Source organism: Artemia franciscana, chromosome 1 (assembly GCF_032884065.1).
Source record: "Artemia franciscana chromosome 1, ASM3288406v1, whole genome shotgun sequence".
NCBI classification, from domain to species: domain Eukaryota; kingdom Metazoa; phylum Arthropoda; class Branchiopoda; order Anostraca; family Artemiidae; genus Artemia; species Artemia franciscana.
This window is the reverse complement of record NC_088863.1, coordinates 29677607-29697757: the sequence shown is the minus strand read 5'-3', so window position 1 is coordinate 29697757 and position 20151 is coordinate 29677607. Positions and strand designations below refer to the sequence as shown.

General features: G+C 34.8%; 2 protein-coding genes across 4 annotated transcripts in view; both read left to right on the top strand.

Annotated features, from left to right (window-relative positions):
- Positions 1-20151, top strand: part of LOC136028245 (uncharacterized) — a 306509-nt gene that overhangs the window by 106523 nt on the left and 179835 nt on the right. The window lies entirely within an intron of this gene.
- The window catches only part of LOC136042166 (glycine receptor subunit alpha-2-like), an 85611-nt gene that overhangs the window by 39245 nt on the left and 26215 nt on the right, over positions 1-20151 (top strand). Inside the window, exon 5 of the mRNA XM_065727126.1 lies at positions 15602-15828. Coding sequence (XP_065583198.1) covers positions 15602-15828 — 227 coding nt within the window. The remainder of the gene's footprint in view (positions 1-15601; positions 15829-20151) is intronic.

Genomic DNA, 20151 nt, shown 5'->3' with positions numbered 1-20151 from the left:
GGGGAGGAATTTCCATGAAGGAGCGAGGTAGATTTCTGGGCACTTTTTGATAACTATCAGAAATAAGATTCAAAAACAATTTTTTTCCACTTAAAAGTAAAGAACATTTTTTAAATCTCACAATTAAAAGAAATTATTCCGCACATGAGGAAAGTGCCACCTTCTCAGTACCTCACTCTTTACGCTAAACTTAAACTTTCTGTCCCAATTCCATATGAACGAAGCACAAGGGTGGTTTCATTGGAATGAGGAGCTTGGTATAAATACTAAAACAATTTAGCACAAAAGAGAAGTAGAAGAGGGGTACCTTACTCATAATTTGAAAAATGGTCAGAACTAAAATATGAAAACAAGTTCTTTCTTGTATGTGAAACAAGTTCTAATCGGGCAGATTAATTGTTGTTCATAAGCGTGGTTCTAGAAAGGATCCTTCTAATTATAGACCAGTTTCTCCTTTATTATCCTTTAGTAAAATTTTTGAAGAATGTACGTACTCTAGACTACTGTCATTTCTTAATAAAAACATTTTTCAATTACAATCAATTTGGTTTTCTCCCTAAGCACTTAACAGAATATGCTTGCAGGGCCTTGCTGAAGTTCATTCACAAGGCTACTCGATGAGGTAGAATTGCACCTGCAATTTTCCTCGATGTCGGAAAACCCTTTGACAGCATATCACGTACTATCCGTGTCCATATTACATCAATTCCGTATTGTTTTTGGTGCCACTCAAGGGTCTATTCTAGGGCCTGTTTTATTTCTTGCATTCATTAATGATCTTTTCATTGCTGTATCTGCAACAACTAAATGAAGTTTCTGTGATATCTGTGATCACAATTTTATCCCACCTAGTGAGACATTTAAAATCCAGTGCTATTCATATTTGCAGATGATAGAATCCCTGGGTGTTCCAAAATTATTTAACCTTCCTTCATCATGAAAATATATTCTGTCCTAGAAAGATCCTTAGCTTTGTTCGATGCTAATCTCCTTGCCCGAAACCTATCTAAATCTAGTCTACTTATTTTTTTCCAAATCAGGTACTTCTTGTCCTTTAATTAAAACTATTTCCACCAGTCATGGTGATATAATTCGTCTCCCTGATAGACATGTTCGGTTCCTGGGTATTTTATTGGAAAAAAATATTTCTTTTATACATCGCTGTGCTCTTGTCAAACCTAAGCTCTCCAGAAACGTAGGGTTTTTTGGAAGCATCGTCATTGTCTCCCTGGTTTCATAATAAAGACCCTCTTTCACGCTCTCATTCAACCATATTTGTACTACTGTCCAACAGTATGGCTATCAGCATTCTCTTCATTTACCCTCGCTGTTTCCAAAATATACAACAGAGCATTTGAATTAATATATGAGGTTACAGGCCAGCTCAAAATCAATTTATTGGATTGTTAATCCACATTCATCTTTCTTTTCTCTTGTTTCACTTTTAAGTATTTTCATTGACTCCCCCCTAACCTCTTCAAGCAATTACATCTTTATATTACAACTATACTTCAAAAGGAACCTTGTGTATCGTTTTCTATAAGAAACAACATGGATATTTTCATTCACAAAGCAATAACCATAAGTTGACATTTTAATCCAGTTTTATGTTGCCCCTCCCTATGGAATTCTCTACCTATTAAAATTTGGCTATGTCATTCTTATGGGCAATTTGAAAAAGAGCTAAATGACCACCTCCTATGCGTAGACAGTTAGTTATCTCCTTCTTTCTCTTTCTACCCCGCAATCTTTCCCTTTCAATGTGTTTAATTCACTTATTTTGGTGGGCATGCTATTTTTTGTTGCTGTTGTTTAATTATTTTTCTCTTGTCGTTCTGTTCGATTATAGTACTATTATTTAATTTGACTTTATTTAACATAATAAACATAAACCATTACATATATAAATCAATACGCTAGGAAAAAAAAGCAAATATTTTTCTAACGCGCAGCGATTACCGACATAAACATTCCTAGAAGCATCCTAAACTAATAATTAATTTAAAGAAAGCAAAAAAAAACAACAACAAAAAATAATCACACTCTCTCAAACACCTTCAAGGTACCAACCACCATCCAAATACAACTCCATCCACCCCAGCCCTTCAACCCACTCCTCCCTCTAGCCTTATAGCCCACTCACATCCATCCTCCCCCCCCCAAAAAAAACTGATTCCCCAAGAAATGCGCTTTTAATCTATTTTTAAACTGTATCAGGTGCTCAGCCGCCCACAATCACAGTAAGCGAATTCAATACAAAAGGATGAAGATACTTCAAAGTAAAAATCAGGTCTCACACTGTTTTGAATCTCCACAATCAAATTATCATCTCTTCTTCTACCATGATCATGAACAGAATTTCCTAAGCGGTAAAACTCATTAAAAATTCTCGGTACTAGATCTGCCGGAGGTTTTTTCGTGGGAAGGGAAGTTTTTGTGGATAAACTTTTAAGGGGAAATTTTCCATGAAGAAATTTGCCATAATTCCTACACGAAATTCTTTTTATTTGTCTTACTGCCTGTTGCCTGACTCAATTTTTACATTTTGAGATGTTCGGAGAAATTGTCCAGGTGAAATTCCTAAAGGAGTTTGAATTGTCTGAAGAACGTTTTTTTTTTTTGGGGGGGGGGAGATTTTCAAGGGGGATATTCATCATGGAGGAGTTTTCTGCTGGAGAAATTCTCAACGGGGAAATTTTCCACAGAAGAAACTATCCATTGGGGGTGAAGGAAGGGATTTCCAGGAAAAATGCTTCCGTTAATAGAGAACTTCCGACTTGGTGTCGAAAACGACTAAAAATTAAACGAAAATAAGTCTGTTTCTAAATGAAAGTAAGCTAAGGAGAATTTTCCAGGCATAATTGTCCGAAAGAAATTTTCTGGGGGAATTTTAAGCGATGATGGAATTGTCTGAAGGAAGGCACATTTTACACAGGAGGAAGCTTTCATGAAGTAAGCTTTGTAGGGAAAATTTTTCATGGAGCAAAAAGATGGATTTTCCGGCACTATTTGATAAACGATAAGAAATAATATAATTAAAATCAAGTTTGTCCAACACTAAAGAAAGGAACGGCATTAAAATATACAATTAAAAGAAAATACTCCGTAGATAAGGGGAGATACCCTCTCTTGCGTGCCTCGCTCTTTACTCTAAAATTTGACTTTGTGTTCCAATTCCTAATGGACGACCCTGAAACATTAAGGAAAGATTAATTATAATGGGAAGCTTTGTTTAAATATTAAAAACATTTGTTTAAATATCAAAAAACGAAAAATGGTCAGAAATTAAGTAAAAATGCAAGTTCTTTCAACTGAAAACAAGAAGCACCATTAAAAAGCCAACAAAATTATTCCGTACTAGCTGTTGGTGTGGCGCTTCGTGCCAAACCAACACCTAGTTGGTGGGGACGCTTTGTGCCCCCCAACCCCCCCCCCCCCGCGCGTTAGTCGTTACGCGCAATATTAGTTAAGTGCCACTGTAGTTGTGTCCCTGTTTCCCACCTGTGAATATCTATATATATATACTAGCTGTTGGGGTGGCGCTTCGCGCCACCCCAACACCTAGTTGGTGGGAGCGCTTCGTGCCCCCCAAGCCCCCCCCCCCGAGCGCGTAAGTCGTTACGCGCCATATTAGTTACGCGCCATTGAGGTTGTGTCCCTGTGTCCCACCTGTGGATATACATATATATATATATATATATATATATATATATATATATATATAATATATATATATATATATATATATATATATATATATATATATATATATATATATATATATATATATATATATATATATATATATATATATATATATATATATATATATATATATATATATATATATATATATATATATATATATATATATATATATATATATATATATATATATATATATATATATATATATATATATATTTTAACTACGTAAAACTTACAAATATACAACACTCTTGGCTGTCCCATTGTCTCTGCATATAAATAGATTGTCAGGTTTACCGACACTTGAACATGCAACATAAAATCGTCCATGGGAAAAACAATCTGTATTCAGATCTATACCTCTTTATTCTAATGATTGCCCTTGAGCTTTGCTGATGGTGATTGCTAATAGAACATTCCCTGTGTCCCCGTCGTCATTTATATATACCCCTGTGGCCCCCGGCGTCCACGTTGTAGTTGTTTCCCTGTGTCCCGGTCGTCATTTGTGTCCCGGTGTCCCAGTCTGTAATTTCTCTTTGAGTGTCGCGGTCGTCATTATTTTTATATATATAGATGTCCCGGTGTCCCGGTCGTCATTTGTGTCCCGATTTCCCGGTCTGTAATTTCGTCAGTCGACAAACATGACGTCAGTCGACACACAAACATCACGTCACTCAACAGACACACAGACAACTTATCCATATATATATAAATAAGTTGTTTGTCTGTGTGTCTGTCTACTGACGGCATGTTTGTGCGTCGACTGAAGTCATGTTTGTCGACTTGCGAAATTACAGACCGGGAAATCGAGACACAAATGACGACCGGGACACCGGGACATCTATATATATATATATATATATATATATATATATATATATATAAATAAGTTGTTTGTCTGTGTGTCTGTCTACTGACGTCGTGTTTGTGTGTCGAATGACGTCATGTTTGTCAACTGACGTATCTATATCTATATATATAAAAATAAGTTGTCTGTGGATGTGTCTGCCAGGTGACGTCATGTTTGTGTGTTGACTGACGTCATGAAGTTAGTTGTCGTCATTTTTGTTATGACGGTGACGTCATTAAAGATATTTAAGACATGTGTTCACGTAGAAATCTACTAATGTTTAACTTTAAAATGACTGATGAACTTACAATGGCAACAGCCTAGGAAGATGCTCAAAGAGTCTATGCCAAAAAACTTGCTGCTGATAGAGAAAGTCAGAAAAGAAAGCGTGCCGAGGAATCAAAAGAACAGCAAGGAAACAGGCTTGAGGCTGATAGAGAAAGAAAGAACAGAAAGCGTGCCATTCTCAGGCGAGAATCATAAATTTTTTACAATTGTACTTCATCAGTGATAGAAATTCTGAATTGAATGCATTTATGATACGATAATGCATTGTGTCGATAACAACGTTGGAGAAATTTTCTTTTTGGATGCGCCAGGAGGTACTGGCAAAACGTTTGTGATAAAACTGATTCTGGCATCAATCCGATCAAAAATGATATAGCGTTGGCAATTGCGTCGTCCGGAATAGCCGCATGCTGCCTGGTGGAAGAACTGCTCATTCCGCTTTGAAATTGCCTCTGAATTTGCATTCTACAGAAACTCCCACGTGCAATATTTCCAAATCATCTGGGATGGGTAAAGTATTGCAGCAAATGCAAACTTATTATTTGGGATGAGTGCACAATGGCACACAAAAAATCGCTCGAGGCTCTGGATCAATGCTTGAAAGATTTGCGAGGGACGTCGAAACCCTTTGGCAGCACAGTAATATTTCTTGCGGGAGATTTCAGGCAAACATTACCTATAATACCTAGATCAACTCCTGCAGACGAAATGAATGCTTGCCTGAAAAATTCTAATTTATGGGCACACGTAAAAACATTAAAATTAACTACAAATATGCGTGTCCGATTGCAAAACGATTACTCTGATCAAACATTTTCAGATCAATTGCTGGCAATTGGAAACGGAAAGCTCCCAGTAGACTCAATTTCAGGACGTATACAACTACCTGCTGAATTCTGTAATTTAGTGACGTCCAAAAATGAATTGATTGAAAAAGTATTTCCGAATATTTTAGAAATTTATAAAAATAATAAATGGCTAAGTGAAAGAGCGATTCTCGCACCAAAAATAAAGACGTCCACGAAATCAACAATATTGTTTTGACCAAGATTTGAGACCAGGCAGTCCTTTACAAGTCAGTCGACACAGTTTTGGAACCAAATGAAGCGGTTAATTATCCATCTGAATTTTTAAATTCCGTGGATCTTTCAGGGTTTCCACCACACGTGCTACAACTAAAAATAGGCGTACCAATAATACTTTTAAGAAATGTCAACCCACCAAAGCTTTGAAATGGCACGCGACTTGCCGAAAAAAAAACAATGGAAAACCTAATAGAGGCTACAATCTTGACAGGGCCTTTTGAGGGTGAGGCTGTTCTTATTCCTCGCATTCCCATGATTCCAACGGATCTGCCTTTACAATTTAAAAGATTGCAATTCCCAATTCGATTAGCATTTGCAATCACCATTAACAAAGCTCAAGGTCAGTCATTAGAAAAATGTGGTATAGATCTTAATACTGATTGTTTTTCCCATGGACAATTGTACGTTGCATGTTCGAGGGTCGGTAAACCTGACAATCTATCTGTATGCAGCGACAATTGGACAGCGAAGAATGTTGTATATTCGCAAGTTTTACGCAGTTAATTTGTATTGTATCTATCTATCTATCTATCTATATAAAAACGAGTTGTGTGTATGCATGTTTGTTTGTTTGTAAAAAGAGAGTTTGCATATGACGTCATTATTAGTACATACGGCTTTGTATATGCACAGACAATGGGAAAGCCAAGAATGTTGTATATTCGCAATTTCTACGTAGTTTGAAACACATATATAAATCTATCTATATTCACATGTGGGACACAGGGACACAACTACAATGGCGCGTAACTAATATGGCGCGTAACGACTTACGCGCGCGGGGGGCTTGGGGGGGGGGTGCACGAAGCGCCACCCCAACAGCTAGTATATATATATGAAAATAAGTTGTCTGTGTGTCTGTCGGGTGACGTCATGTCATCATGTCATGTCGTCATGAAGTTAGTTGTCATCATGTTTGTTATGACGATGACGTCATTAAAGGTATTTAAGACATTCACTCACGGAAAAATGTTTAAATGTAAAATGACTGAAGAACCTACAATGGCAACAGCCGAGGAAGCTGCTCAAAGAGTCTATGCCAAAAACTTGCTGCTGATAGAGAAAGTAAGAAAAGAAAGTGTGCCAAGGAATCACAAGAACATTAAGAAAACTGGCTTGCGGCTGATAGAGAAAGTAAGAACAGAAAGCGTGCCGACGAACTACCAGAGAAACGCGAAACCAGACTTGCTGCTGAAAGAGAAAGTGAAAAAAGAAGGTTTGCCGAGGAATCACAAGAACAGCAAGAAAACACGCTTGCGGCTGATAGAGAAAGTAAGAAAAGAAAGCGTGCCGATGAATCACAACAACAGCGTGAAATTAGGCTTGCGTCTCAAAGAAAAATCACCAAAAGAAAGCCTCCCGAGGAATAACAACAGCAACCTGGGTCAGTACGATGCTGGATGTACTCAGTGGAATGGCAAAAACGAGGACTGCCACACGCACATATACTAATCTGGCTAAATTATAAAATTACTTCTAGCGAAATTGATGATTAGATTTCCGCTGACATACCTGATGAAAATGTTGATAAGGGGTTATATGATATTGTTGTAAAAAATATGATACATGGACTTTGCGGTGCACTGAACGAAAATTCACCATGCATGGCCAAAGGAAGGTGCACAAAGCAATATCCTCGACTTTTAGTACCCAACACAATTACTGGCAATGATGGTTACCCATAATATAGAAGAAGATCTACTGAAGATGGCGGTAAAACAGCAATAATAAAGAAGCGTAACGGTACCACCATCGAAGTAGATAACCAGTGGGTTGTTCCATATTCGCCATTATTATCAAAAACATTTAATGCACACATAAACGTTGAATACTGCAACTTCGCTATGCAAAAATGATTCTTTTGCAAAAAACCTGCTGTATACTGAAGTGTCTTGGTATTACACGTGGAATACTAAAAATAAAGTATTTGAACTTCGAAAACAGGGTAAGTCAGTCGACGGCCAACCTACCATCTTCAAAGATATCACGATAGGAAGGTTCTACACCGTTCACCCCAATCAACATGAATGCTTCTTTCTACGCCTGCTTTTGATAAATGTACCAGGTCCAACGTCCTTTGAGTATTTGAGAACTGTAAACGGTACTATACATGACACTTACCGTAGTGCATACCAAGCTCTGAATTTATTGGAGAATGACCAACACTGGGATAACTGCGTCAATGACGCGTGCGAAACGTCAACTCCAAGTCAAATTCGTGCATTGTTTGGAATCATTCTAACAACTTGCTCTCCTTCAGCTCCTACAGAGTTATGGGGAAAATATAAATCGAAAATGTACGAAGATATACTCCATCGAAAACGGTTAGAGACGTCAGATATGACTTTTGATTTTACATCAGAAATTTATAACTACACTTTAGTTAGTATAGAAGATTTGTGTGTATGCAAGGCAAACAAACCTCTTCAGGATTTGGAAATGCCTTCACCTAATCGTACCACTGCTGTTTCGACATGTGCAGAATTGGATCGTGAACAAAGTTACAGTACGAGTGATCTATTGTCTTATGTACAAAATAACATTTCCAAGTTTCACAGACAATGTGAAAGCCAAGAATGTTGTATATTCGCAAGTTTTACGTAGTTCAAAACACATATATAAATCGATCTATATTCATAGGTGGTAAACAGGGACACAACTACAATGGCGCGTTACTAATATGGCGCTTAACGACTAACGCGTGCGGGGGGCTTGGGGGGGCACGAAGAGCCTCCTCCCACTAGGTGTTTCCCAACAGCTAGTTTTTTATATATACAGAAGATGTCCCAGTGTCCCGGTCGTAATTTGTGTCCCGATGTCCCGGTCTGTAATTTCGTCAGTCGACAAACATGACGTCAGTCGACAAACAAACATGACGTCACTCGACAGACACATAGACAACTTATTTTTATATATATAGAAGATAGAAGATATATATATATATATATATATATATATATATATATATATATATATATATATATATATATATATATATATATATATATATATATATATATATATATATATATATATATATATATATATATATATATATATATATATATATATATATATATATATATATATATATATATATATATATATATATATATATATATATATATATACTAGCTGTTGGGGTGGCGCTTCGCAACCCCGCCCCTCAAGCCCCCCCCCCACGCGCAAGTCGTTACGCGCCATATTAGTTACGCGCCATTGTAGTTGTATCCCTGTGTCCCACCTGTGAATATAGATAGATATATATTTTTTTTAACTATGTAAAACTTGCGAATATACAACATTCTTGGCTGTCCCATTGTCTGTGAATATAAATAGATTATCAGGTTTACCGACTCTTGAACATGCAACATATAATTGTCCATGGGAAAAACAATCTGTATTCAGATCTATACCTCATTATTCTAATGATTGCCCTTGATGTTTGTTGATGGTGATTGCTAATCGAACATTCCCTGTGTCCCCGTCGTCATTTATATATCCCCCTGTTCCCCCGGCGTCCCCGTTGTTGTTGTATCCCTGTGTCCCGGTCGTCATTTGTGTCCCCTTGTCCCAGTCTGTAATTTCTCTTTAAGTGTCGCGGTCGTCATTTATATTCCCTGTGTCCCGGTGTCCCGGTCGTCATTTTTGTCCCGGTCGTCATTTGTGTTCCGGTGTCCCGGTCTGTAATTTCTCTTTTAGTGTCCTGGTCGTCATTCTAATGATTGCCCTTGAGCTTTGTTGATGGTGATTGCTAATCGAACATTCCTTGTGTCCCGGTCGCTTTTTCTTTGAGTGTCCCGGTCGTTATTTATATTCCCTATGTCCCGGTGTCCCGGTCGTCATTTGTGTCCCGATGTCCCGGTGTGTAATTTCGTCAATCAACAAACATGACGTCAGTAGACACACAAACATGACGTCACTCGACACACAGAAACACAGACAACTTATTTTTATATATATAGATGTCCCGGTGTCCCGGTCGTCATTTGCGTCCCAATGTCCCGGTGTGGAATTTCGTCAATCAACAAACATGACGTCAGTCGACACACAAACATGACGTCAGTCGACACACAAACATGACGTTACTCGACACACACACGCACAGACAACTTATTTTTATATATATAGATAGATAGATTGATAGATGTCTCGGTGTCCCGGTCGTCATTTTTGTCCCGATGTCCTGGTCTGTAATTTCGTCAGGCGACAAATATGATGTCAGTCGGCACACAAACATGACGTCACTCGACAGACACACAGACAACTTATCTATCTTCTATATATCTTCTATATATATAAAAATACGTTGTCTGTGTTTGTGTGTGTGTCGAGTGACGTCATGTTTTTGTGTCGACTGACACACAAACATGATTTTCCGGGAAGAGATTTTCCGTGAAGGGGGTGCTGGATTTCCCAACGTTATTTAAAAAAAAAACAATGAGAAATTGAATAAAAAAAAACAAGTTTTTTTCAGCTGAAAGTAAGGAGCAACATTAAAACTTAAACGGCAGAAATTATTACGTATATTAGGGGGTTCATTCCCTCCATAATACCTCGCCCTTTATGCTAAAGTATTTTTAGTAATTTCAAAAGAGCTATTTATTCTAATTAAATGGCCTTTGTTATTCGGGGGTCATTCTTAAAGAATTAGAAAAAAATTCGAACTTTCTTGTAAAGAGTGAAGTATTGACGAGGGGGCGAGCCCCTCATCTACGTAATAAAAATATACAAATTTATAAAAACGTTATTTAAGTTAATTTGTACGTTACGTATATTTATTACTAATAAAAGCGTTCGTAAATAAAATCAAAGTTTTATTGACCTTTTTCAGTAGCCAAAAAAATTGGAGGGCAACTAGGCTCCCTCTCTGTCCCTTTTTTTCTCATAATCATCCTACCAAAACTTCGAGAAAGCCATTTAGCCAAAAAAAAGTAAAATTTTGTTCCAATTATTCATGTACGGTGAGCCAAAATCAAAACCTACATTAATTCACAATCGTTCTGAAATTGAATGAAAAAACAAGTTTAGGTAGTAAGTTTAGTTTAGTAAGTTTAGTTAAGGTAGAAAAACAAGCTGATTCTCATTACTAAATGCAAGCCCCTTCCAGACTAATATTTTGCAGAAGTGCCTAGTGGTTATTCTGAAAACTTTGTTGGTTTCAAAACAAGTTCAATGTTTTATTAAGATACATCATAATTAATCAACTCAGTAATTGACTGAAATCAATTTGGTTCATTAGTCCAAAGGTACCACTAAGGCGAGGGAGTAAGTTTTCCCTTTTATAAAGTTGAATCACGCCACTAAACACATATCCCTTCCAGACTAAGACCTTGCATTAGTTCCTTGTGGTTTTTCTTTACACTTTTTTTATTTCAAAACAAGTTCAACGCTTTATTAAGATACATCATTAGAAATAAACTAAGTAATTGATTGAAATAAATTTTGTTCATTAATCCAAAGGCATCACTAAGGCTAGGGAGTTAGTTTTCCATTTTATAAAGTTGAGTCTCACTACCAAATGCATGCCCCTTCCAGGCTAAAATTTTGCTTAAGTGCCGTGTAGTTATTTGAAAACTTTTTCTGTTTCAAAACAAGTTCAACGCTTTATTAAGATACATCATTAGAAATAAACTCAGTAATTGATTGAAATAAATTTTGTTCATTAATCCAGAGGCACCACTAAGGCTAGAGAGTTAGTTTTCCATTTTACAAAGTTGAGTCTCACTATCAAATGCATGCCCCTTCCAGGCTAAAGTCTTGCACAAGTGCATCGTGGCTATTCTGAAAACTCTATTTATTTCAAAGCTGGTTCAATGCTTTATTAAGATACATCGTAAGAAATCAACTCAGTAATCGATACAATCAATTTTTTTTACTGCAAGTAAGGAGCAGCATTAAAACTTAAAACGAACAGAAATTATCCCGTATATGAAAGGAGCTGTCCCCTCCTCCACGTCCCGCTCTTTACGCTAAAGTTCGACTCTTTCTCACACATCAACTTTTTAAAACAATAAAAACTTAAGCGTAAAGAGTGGAGTGTTGAGGAGGGGACAGCCCCTTTCATATACAGAATAATTTTTGTCCGTTTTAAGTCTTAATGTTGCTCCTTAATTTCAGGAAAAAAAAATCGTTTTGTTTTAATTTAATTTTGATACAAAAAACCATATTAGTCATTATGAGAAAAAATAGGAGTAAAATAAATATTGTAATCTTTATTGAAAAAAATATTAATTGTAAAATATATAGTTTCATCTTAATTGTAATCCTTTTTCGATATGAACTTATTTCTTTCTTTTGACTGATTGAGAAAACCAGTTTATCGAACCATTTTCATTCTATATATTGCAAAAAGGCTAGATAGTCATTAAACTACTTCCACTGCATTAAAATAATCGATTATATGCAGGCCTAAGAAAAGGGCGACAAAATAATACTGTCCAAAATAAAACCTCTGGAATCAATTTTTCATTTAAAATAAAAAGAGAGTTTTGTAGAACTTTTAGCTAGATACACAAAAGCAGTAAAAAAAAAAATTGTGCATTTCTCTAGAAAATTTCGTGCAAAATCGTTAAATGAAATAGTTTATGTGTACTTAGCAGTGATATTGAGCAAAATTAAGTCATATTGAGAGGGAATAGAGAGTTCCTGAGAAATATACCTTAAATGTGGAAATAAATATTAAATTCCCATAACATAAAAAATCTTAGCAGGGAATATCGATTAACAATTTTTTGTCTAAGAAAGTTATTGATACTTGACAAAAAGGAGCCACTTCCAATGTTCCTGAAATCAGCGGAACGGTCCTTTGTTTTTTCAAAAAAAAGCTCTTAGCTACTTGTTCGGACAATTTAAAACAAAACCATGTTTTGAAGTGATCAGGTCTTACAAGCAATAATTATTTTATAGCAATTGCATTAAAATAATACAGTGCTAACAGGAAAAAAAATTATATGCCCAGGTGCTGATAGTGGGGCAAATTAGATTCTTAAATATGGTGGAAGACCTGTTTTGTGGGGAGGAATTAGCGACAATACAAACGATTAAAGAATAATAAGGCTCCAGGAGCTAATAGTGTGGTAAATGAGTTTCTTAAATATAGTGGCCCTGAGGTTAGGAATAAGTTACTGAAGATTAAGAATATGATTTTTGAAAAAGGGGAATTACCTAGCGATTTTAGGAAAACCCTAATTAGACCACTGGATGAGAAAGGCGATAAGAGTTAATACCGTAATTACAGAAGCATTAGCCCGGTTTCTGTAGGTTGCAAAATACTTAATATGATGATACTTTTTAGACTTAGAGACGCTGCAAAGTTTTAAGACAAGAACAGTGTGGTTTTAGGAAGGGTAGAGGATGTATCGACGAAATTCTCGTTTTTAGATCAATAATAATTGAGAAGTACCTGAGTCATCAAATACCTTTAGTTCTTAGTTTTATAGATTAAGAGTAAGCGTTTGACTCAGCTGATAGAAGAGCTCTAGTGAAGGTCTTTTCTTTGTAATGTATACCAGGCTTATACATTAAACTGACTAGTGATATGAACGACAATAACACTGCTGTGGTTAAGGTAGGAAATGAGGTTAGTTGCTGGTTATGTCAGGTGCTAAGCAATGTTGTACCCCATCCCCATTTATATGAATCATTTTGGAGGAAATTTTCTTAACGATCAAAGCAAAGGCAATAGGAAAACACGGAATCAGATGGGGAATTAGAACTTTACTGGATTTAGATTATTCTGACGATTTAAGTATCATATATGATGTTTTAGGAGGTTTTGTCAGCTCAGGATGTTAGAATAGGTTTGAAAATTATTGGTAAGAAGACTGAGTCGATAAAACTAGGAATAACTGAAGAAGACATAAATAACTTGTATCATAAATAGCGATTAAGACCACACTGCCTTTCCATCCGTAAACAACAAGTAGAACAATAGGGAAATTTTGTATAAGACAGTGGAATACAGCTTAAAATTAATATTTCGGCCCTATGTCTAAGGGCCGTCCTCAGCACAACAAAAGTAAAATATAAAAAACAAACTTAGGTTAAAATGCGAATTTAAAAACTAAAAATCTTTTCAAAAACGTTTAAAACAGCCTAGTTCAACCAGGATTCTTGTTGAACGTGTCCTAATTGAATTTTGTGGAAGTAATGATGCTACGAATGTTTTTAAAGTTGTTTTTCTTAACATTTTGAGTTTTAAAGTTTACATCTTAATGTAAGTTTATTTTTTATTTTTTACTTGTGTTGTTCTGAGGAAGACCCTTGGACATAGGGCCGAATATTCCACTGCCTTATACAAAATTTCCCAATTGTTCTACTTGTTGTTGATAAAAATTTATCATTGGGTAGCGAAAAGATCTATCACTTGGACAGGTTCACTAACCTAGGTATTATTATTAGTAAAGACGGTCGGTGTAGTGAAAATGTTAAAAGTAGAATAGTCAAAAAGTTTCTAAGAATTCTAAAGAAGATAAGTCGGCAAACCATGATAAGTATATTAGAAGTTACAGTGATGACAGTTGTTAAGAATGGTTCTGAAGCATGGGCGCTCCAAAAAACAGAGGATTTGCTTGATGTTTTCCAAAAAAATTGCATACGAGATGTTTTGGGTACTCGACTGACTGACCGTATTTCAAACAACAGGCTATACGAAAAGTGTGGTTCAATCCCTCTTAGTAGGTAGGCTTACGATAAGAGAAAAATTGATCTGGCTAGGGCACGTTTTGGGGTTGAAGGATGATAGATTGTCCTTTCTTGGAAGGGTGTAAATAGAGAGACTTTGAATATATTAGGATAGAGGAGAAACGTGCGTTGCTGTGTTGGCCTCAAGCATCTTGGTGCTGCGGCCAGTTTTGAGCAGTACTAGTAATAGTAATACTTTTTACGGTAAAACACAACACAAACTATGTTCTGGAATATAACTGGAATTTTCACTCTGACATGTTCTCAGAAAAGATGTGTACGTAAAGCGGGTATCATATTGCTCTGAGTCCCGTTGTTTTGACTCGAAAAACCCTTTGAAACTTACCAGTCTACTTTTTGAGAATTTTGATTCAAAACTCGGTGTATATTATCATTGTGCAATGGGTTTAGTAGCTTAACATAGTGATTTCTTAAGAGTTTTGTTGTTATTATTGTTGTGGTGCTGCCGATTAACCCTTTAGGGCTTTCTTAGCAGATGCTACAAAGTGTTTTGTATATATTTAAAATAAAATTTATCTAAAAATTTTAATCACTATTAAAATTTAATAGGCTACTTAATATTAAATTAAGCTATAAAATATATTTTATAATATATTATATAATTGTATCTATCTTTTATATTAAATAATTGTATTAAAATTATTTTAATTGTATTTAAAGAAAATTATATTTTCTATATTATATAATTATGAATAAATCCCTATCTGTCTTTCTATTTTTAATTTTGGAAAAATGTCCAATTTTGTTTGGAAAAATTGGGATCTCAAAACGGGGAGTATCAATAAAGCTCTGATTAATAATGTTGTTTTACATGCTGAACTAAGGCCTGGGTACAAGCAAATAAAATGTAGACTATACAAATTTGTCATCAGAGTCACGCTTTAGTGGTGTAACGTCTGTAAAATGTTTCTACTATTCCTGTATCCGTCTGTTCATCTCTTTCATTACCTTGTTTTTCTTTTAGACTTACGTCGTTGACGTTTTCTTTGCACAGTCATGGAAAGATGGACGTCTACGCTTACCTGATAACATGACTTCGGAGTACCGTTTGCTTCCTGTTTCATGGTTAAAAGAAATATGGCATCCAGATTCATTTTTTAAGAACGCAAAGCGTGTAACATTCCATGACATGACTATTCCAAATCATTATATCTGGCTCTACAAGGACAAAACCATTCTTTATATGGTCAAGTATGTTTTGCCTTCATTTGTGGCTAGGTCCTGTCCGACTACAGTGTTGAAAATTATGGTACAATGTCCTGGTACAAATCAAACTGATTGTAAATCACAGATTTACAAACATATAAGTACGGTAAATCCCATTGTTTTTCCAGGAATTGCTCCACGACCAACGACCATAACCGTTGACCGTTTTCGACAGTTGAAATGTCTTTCAGACTGTTAAACCATCTTGTTAAAACTATTTGCTCTATGTTTAGCATGTACTGAGGATTAGAGACTGATTTGTCTCTTTTGTTGAGCTTACTGAAATTAAATATTGACATTTTATGATGTTCTTTAATCTACCGTCTACTGACACTATTTTTGACTTGAAGTTTACCAGCAATCTTTTCTTTTTACTTCTATAACGAAGTATCAAACGGCTTCTTCCGAGGAATGCACAATGTAGGCAAGCTACAAAATAAATATTTGAAGGGAGAGGGATAAGGCTTGCGGCTCAGAGAGAAATTACCAAAGGAAAGCGTGTCGATTTATTACAAGAGCAACGCAAAACCAGGCTTTCGGCTGAACGAGAAAGTAAAACTTCGCTGGATCTCCCAGGGTTTGCACCACACGTGCTACAGCTAAAAATAGGCGTAACAATAATCATGTTGCGAAATATTAACCCACCAAAGTTTTGCAACGGCACGCGACTTGCCATAAAAAAATAAAAAAAACAAAAAAAAAACAATGGAAAACGTAATAGAGGCAACAATCTTGACAGGGCCTTCCGAGAGTGAGGCTGTTTTTATTCCTCGCATTCCCATGATTCCAACGGATCTGCCTTTTCAATTTAAAAGGTTACAATTCCCAATTCGATTAGCATTTGCAATCACCATCAACAAAGCTCAAGGGCAAGCATTCGAAAAATGTGGTATAGATCTTAATACGGATTGTTTTTCCCATGGACAACGTCATTTGGAAGCATGAGCTATATTTCCTGATGTTTGCTAAAAAACGATTCGGTTCAGACGTATTTCCAGTATGCAAAGTATTCAATGGCTCTGGTGGTGCACCCAGTTGAGGAAGCTTAACTTTTCCTGAGGTCATTTCCGACGTCATTTGGAAGCATGAGCTATATTTCCTGATGTTTGCTAAAAAACGATTCGGTTCAGACGTATTTCCAGTATGCAAAGTATTCAATGGCTCTGGTGGTGCACCCAGTTGAGGAAGCTTAACATTCCCATTGTTTTGCCATAAAATTCCAATGCCTTGCAATAGGGATTTTTAGTTTTCAACTTTTTTTAATTTTTTTTCAGTTTTTTTCTTTTTTTCTTTACAAACAGCCATATAAACGGTATGTTTTCCTTTTTTTAGTTATTCCTTTTTTAAATTTTTTCCTTTTTTAGTTTTCTCTTTTGTAGTTTTTCTTTTTTATTTTTTTTTTTTCATTTTTTTATTTCTTTTTAATTTTTTCTTTGTTTTAGTTTTTTTATTTTTTTCTTTTTATTTTTTGTAGTTTCTTACTGTTTTTTTATTTTTTCTAGTTTTTTCTTCTTCTTTTTAGTTTTATTTTTCTTTTTTATTTGTTAGTTTTTCTCCTTTTTTAGTTTTTCTTTTTTTTCATTTTTTTTATCTTTTTTAGTTTTCTTCTTTTTTAATTTCTTAATCTTTTAGTTTTTTTAGTTTTTTATTTTTTGGTTTAGTTTTTTTGGCATTTCATTTGCCTTTTCGGCAGCCAAAAACTATATTAATTTTTTTTATATATATTAAAAAACTAGTAAACAATTCCACTCAACCTGTTAAGGATATACCTTTTAGCCTTTTTCTTTTTCTTCTTTATTTCTTAGTTTTTTCTCTTTTTTCAGTTTTTCTTTTTTTTTATTTACTTTTTATAGTTTTCTTCTTTTTTAGTTTTTTTTTCTCTTTTAGTCTTCTTTCGTTTTTTTCTTTTTTAGTTTTGTTTTTTTGGCATTTCCTTTGCTTTTTCGGCAGCCAGCCTAGAAGGTATATCTTTAACAGGTTGAGTGGAATTGTTTACTAGTTTTTTAATATAATCAGTTAAATCATTTTTAATTAAATTTGTATATAAGGCATTAAGTGAATACTCCCACAAATCTCTATGTAAAGAAGTATTACTGTTTATTTTGATTCTAATTTTATTTGCCTCTCGACCAACCTCTTTTATGCCTGAATCATTGCTAGTAAGGGAAGTTTCTTCAAAAAGCATTTTATAGCTAGGATTATCAAAGATGTCTGTTTAAGCAGAATCAATAGAAATATTTGTAATATTAGAATTAAAAGCTTCAATTATATTATCTTTGTGCTGGTGTAGATGTTTTTTTCTAAATTTCAATGGTTCTTACTGACATAGTAGCTACCACACTCACATGGTATTTGATAAACCCCTCTTTGGAGAGTAACTTGGATTATATCTGTACCAGAGCTTAGGAAGTTCATGATTTTTCGATTATTTGTAAATATTACATAACAATTATTTGTTTGCAATTTTTTGTGAAATTTGCATTGACTTGAAATGTCTTGCCAGATTTTGGCTAATTGCATTTTTAATAAAGACGATAGGATAACCGTTTCCGAAAAGTATGTCTCTAATAAAGTTCAGCCCATCTGTGTTGTAAGGTTCAGAGCAAATGTTTAGGGTATGATTGACAAGAGAGGTAATATCGGCTCTTTTAACTTGTGAGGGGTGATTGGATTTAAACTGTAGAGAGGTGTTGTTTTGTGTGGGTTTTCTGTCAATTGTAAAATCCATTTTATCAATGCTACGAATAATTAACACATCCAGAAACAGTAATTTATTTATAATTTGAATTTCCAAAGTAAATTGTAGACTTCGACTATATGTATTAAGGTGATCTTTAAACCCCTAAGTTCATTTCCCTCATTATTCCAGAGCGATATTGCATTATCCATGTGACTTTCTCAATAGATATGTTTTTAAAAAACATGAATTTACGGCCCAATTTTCAACTTGTTCTACATAAATATTCGTTATTAACCTGGATTGAGGTGCCGCCATGGGAAGGCCCTTTATTTGTTGACTCAAAGAATTACGAAACTGAAAATACATTGAATACTTATACAAATTTTGACTGTGGACATTAAAACCTCGCAATCTATTCCTGTTGTTAAATCTTCATTAAATGATAAATTTCTTCTACTTTTTTTAAATAATTGCTCAGATATTGCTACATCAATATTCGTATACCTAGAAAAAATGTCAAAACTACTTATTAACATATTATCTGAAATGGATAATACCATTTCCAGTAATTGAAAGGCTAACCACTTTCCAATATTGGAAGCAGGGGGTTTTGCACATGGTACAATAGGCCAAACGGGAATGTAGTTTTGGTAAACCGTAAAATTTTGGACAAAAGTTACCACGGGGTAATAATTTATTCTACAATTTAGGGGTGATTTTACCATTTTGTTTTAGGTTGTTTCATTCGGTTATATATTTTTTCGCAAACTTATCAGTATGATCGTGAGTCTTGGTAATAAAAGTATTTTTGTCTTTTAAGGGTGAATAAATTTTGTTATCATAATCTAACGTATACATGACTACGAGTGAATTGTTTTTGTCTCTTTTAGTTATTATAATAGACGAATCTTTGCGAAGCTAAGACAATATTTTTTTTTCGAAATATCTGACGTCAAATTAGTAGGAAACATAACTGTTTTTGGCTGCCGTAAAATGGGTTTATAAAACAAAACCTAACTTCATCTGGCTTAGAAATAGATATGTGTTGTTTGTGCAAAGAGGATTCTTGAGAGGATACTTCATCTGAAACTGGAACTTATTTTGGTGGAAAAGAGAATTTTGGACCTTTTTCAAGAGTTTAGATATCCTTAGATTCAAGAGTTCTAGAGGAGAGATTAACGATAGCGGGTCAAGGAGTAAACCTCGGAGTATAAGCATGATAATTGATCGAACATTTGTACCTAGACTTTCCAATTTCTTATAAAGTCGTCCTTTAGACAAGCGAAAACCGTGACTGAATAAATTCCTTTCCAACCTAACAACCTGAGAATACTAAACCGTCGACAGATTTCAAATAAAATTTTCAAGATATTTTCTTTCTGAAAATCTCTTCTTTCTGGAACAATATTAGGAAATCATATCTTTGATAATCCTAGTCATACAATGCTTTTTGAAGAAACTTCCATTATTAGCAATGATTTAGGCATAAAACAGGTTGTTCGAGGGGGAATTGAAATTAGAATAAAAACAAATAGCAATACTTCTTTACATAGGGATTTGGGGGAATATTCACTTAATACCTTATACACAAATTGATATAAAAATGATTTAACTAATTATATTTAAAA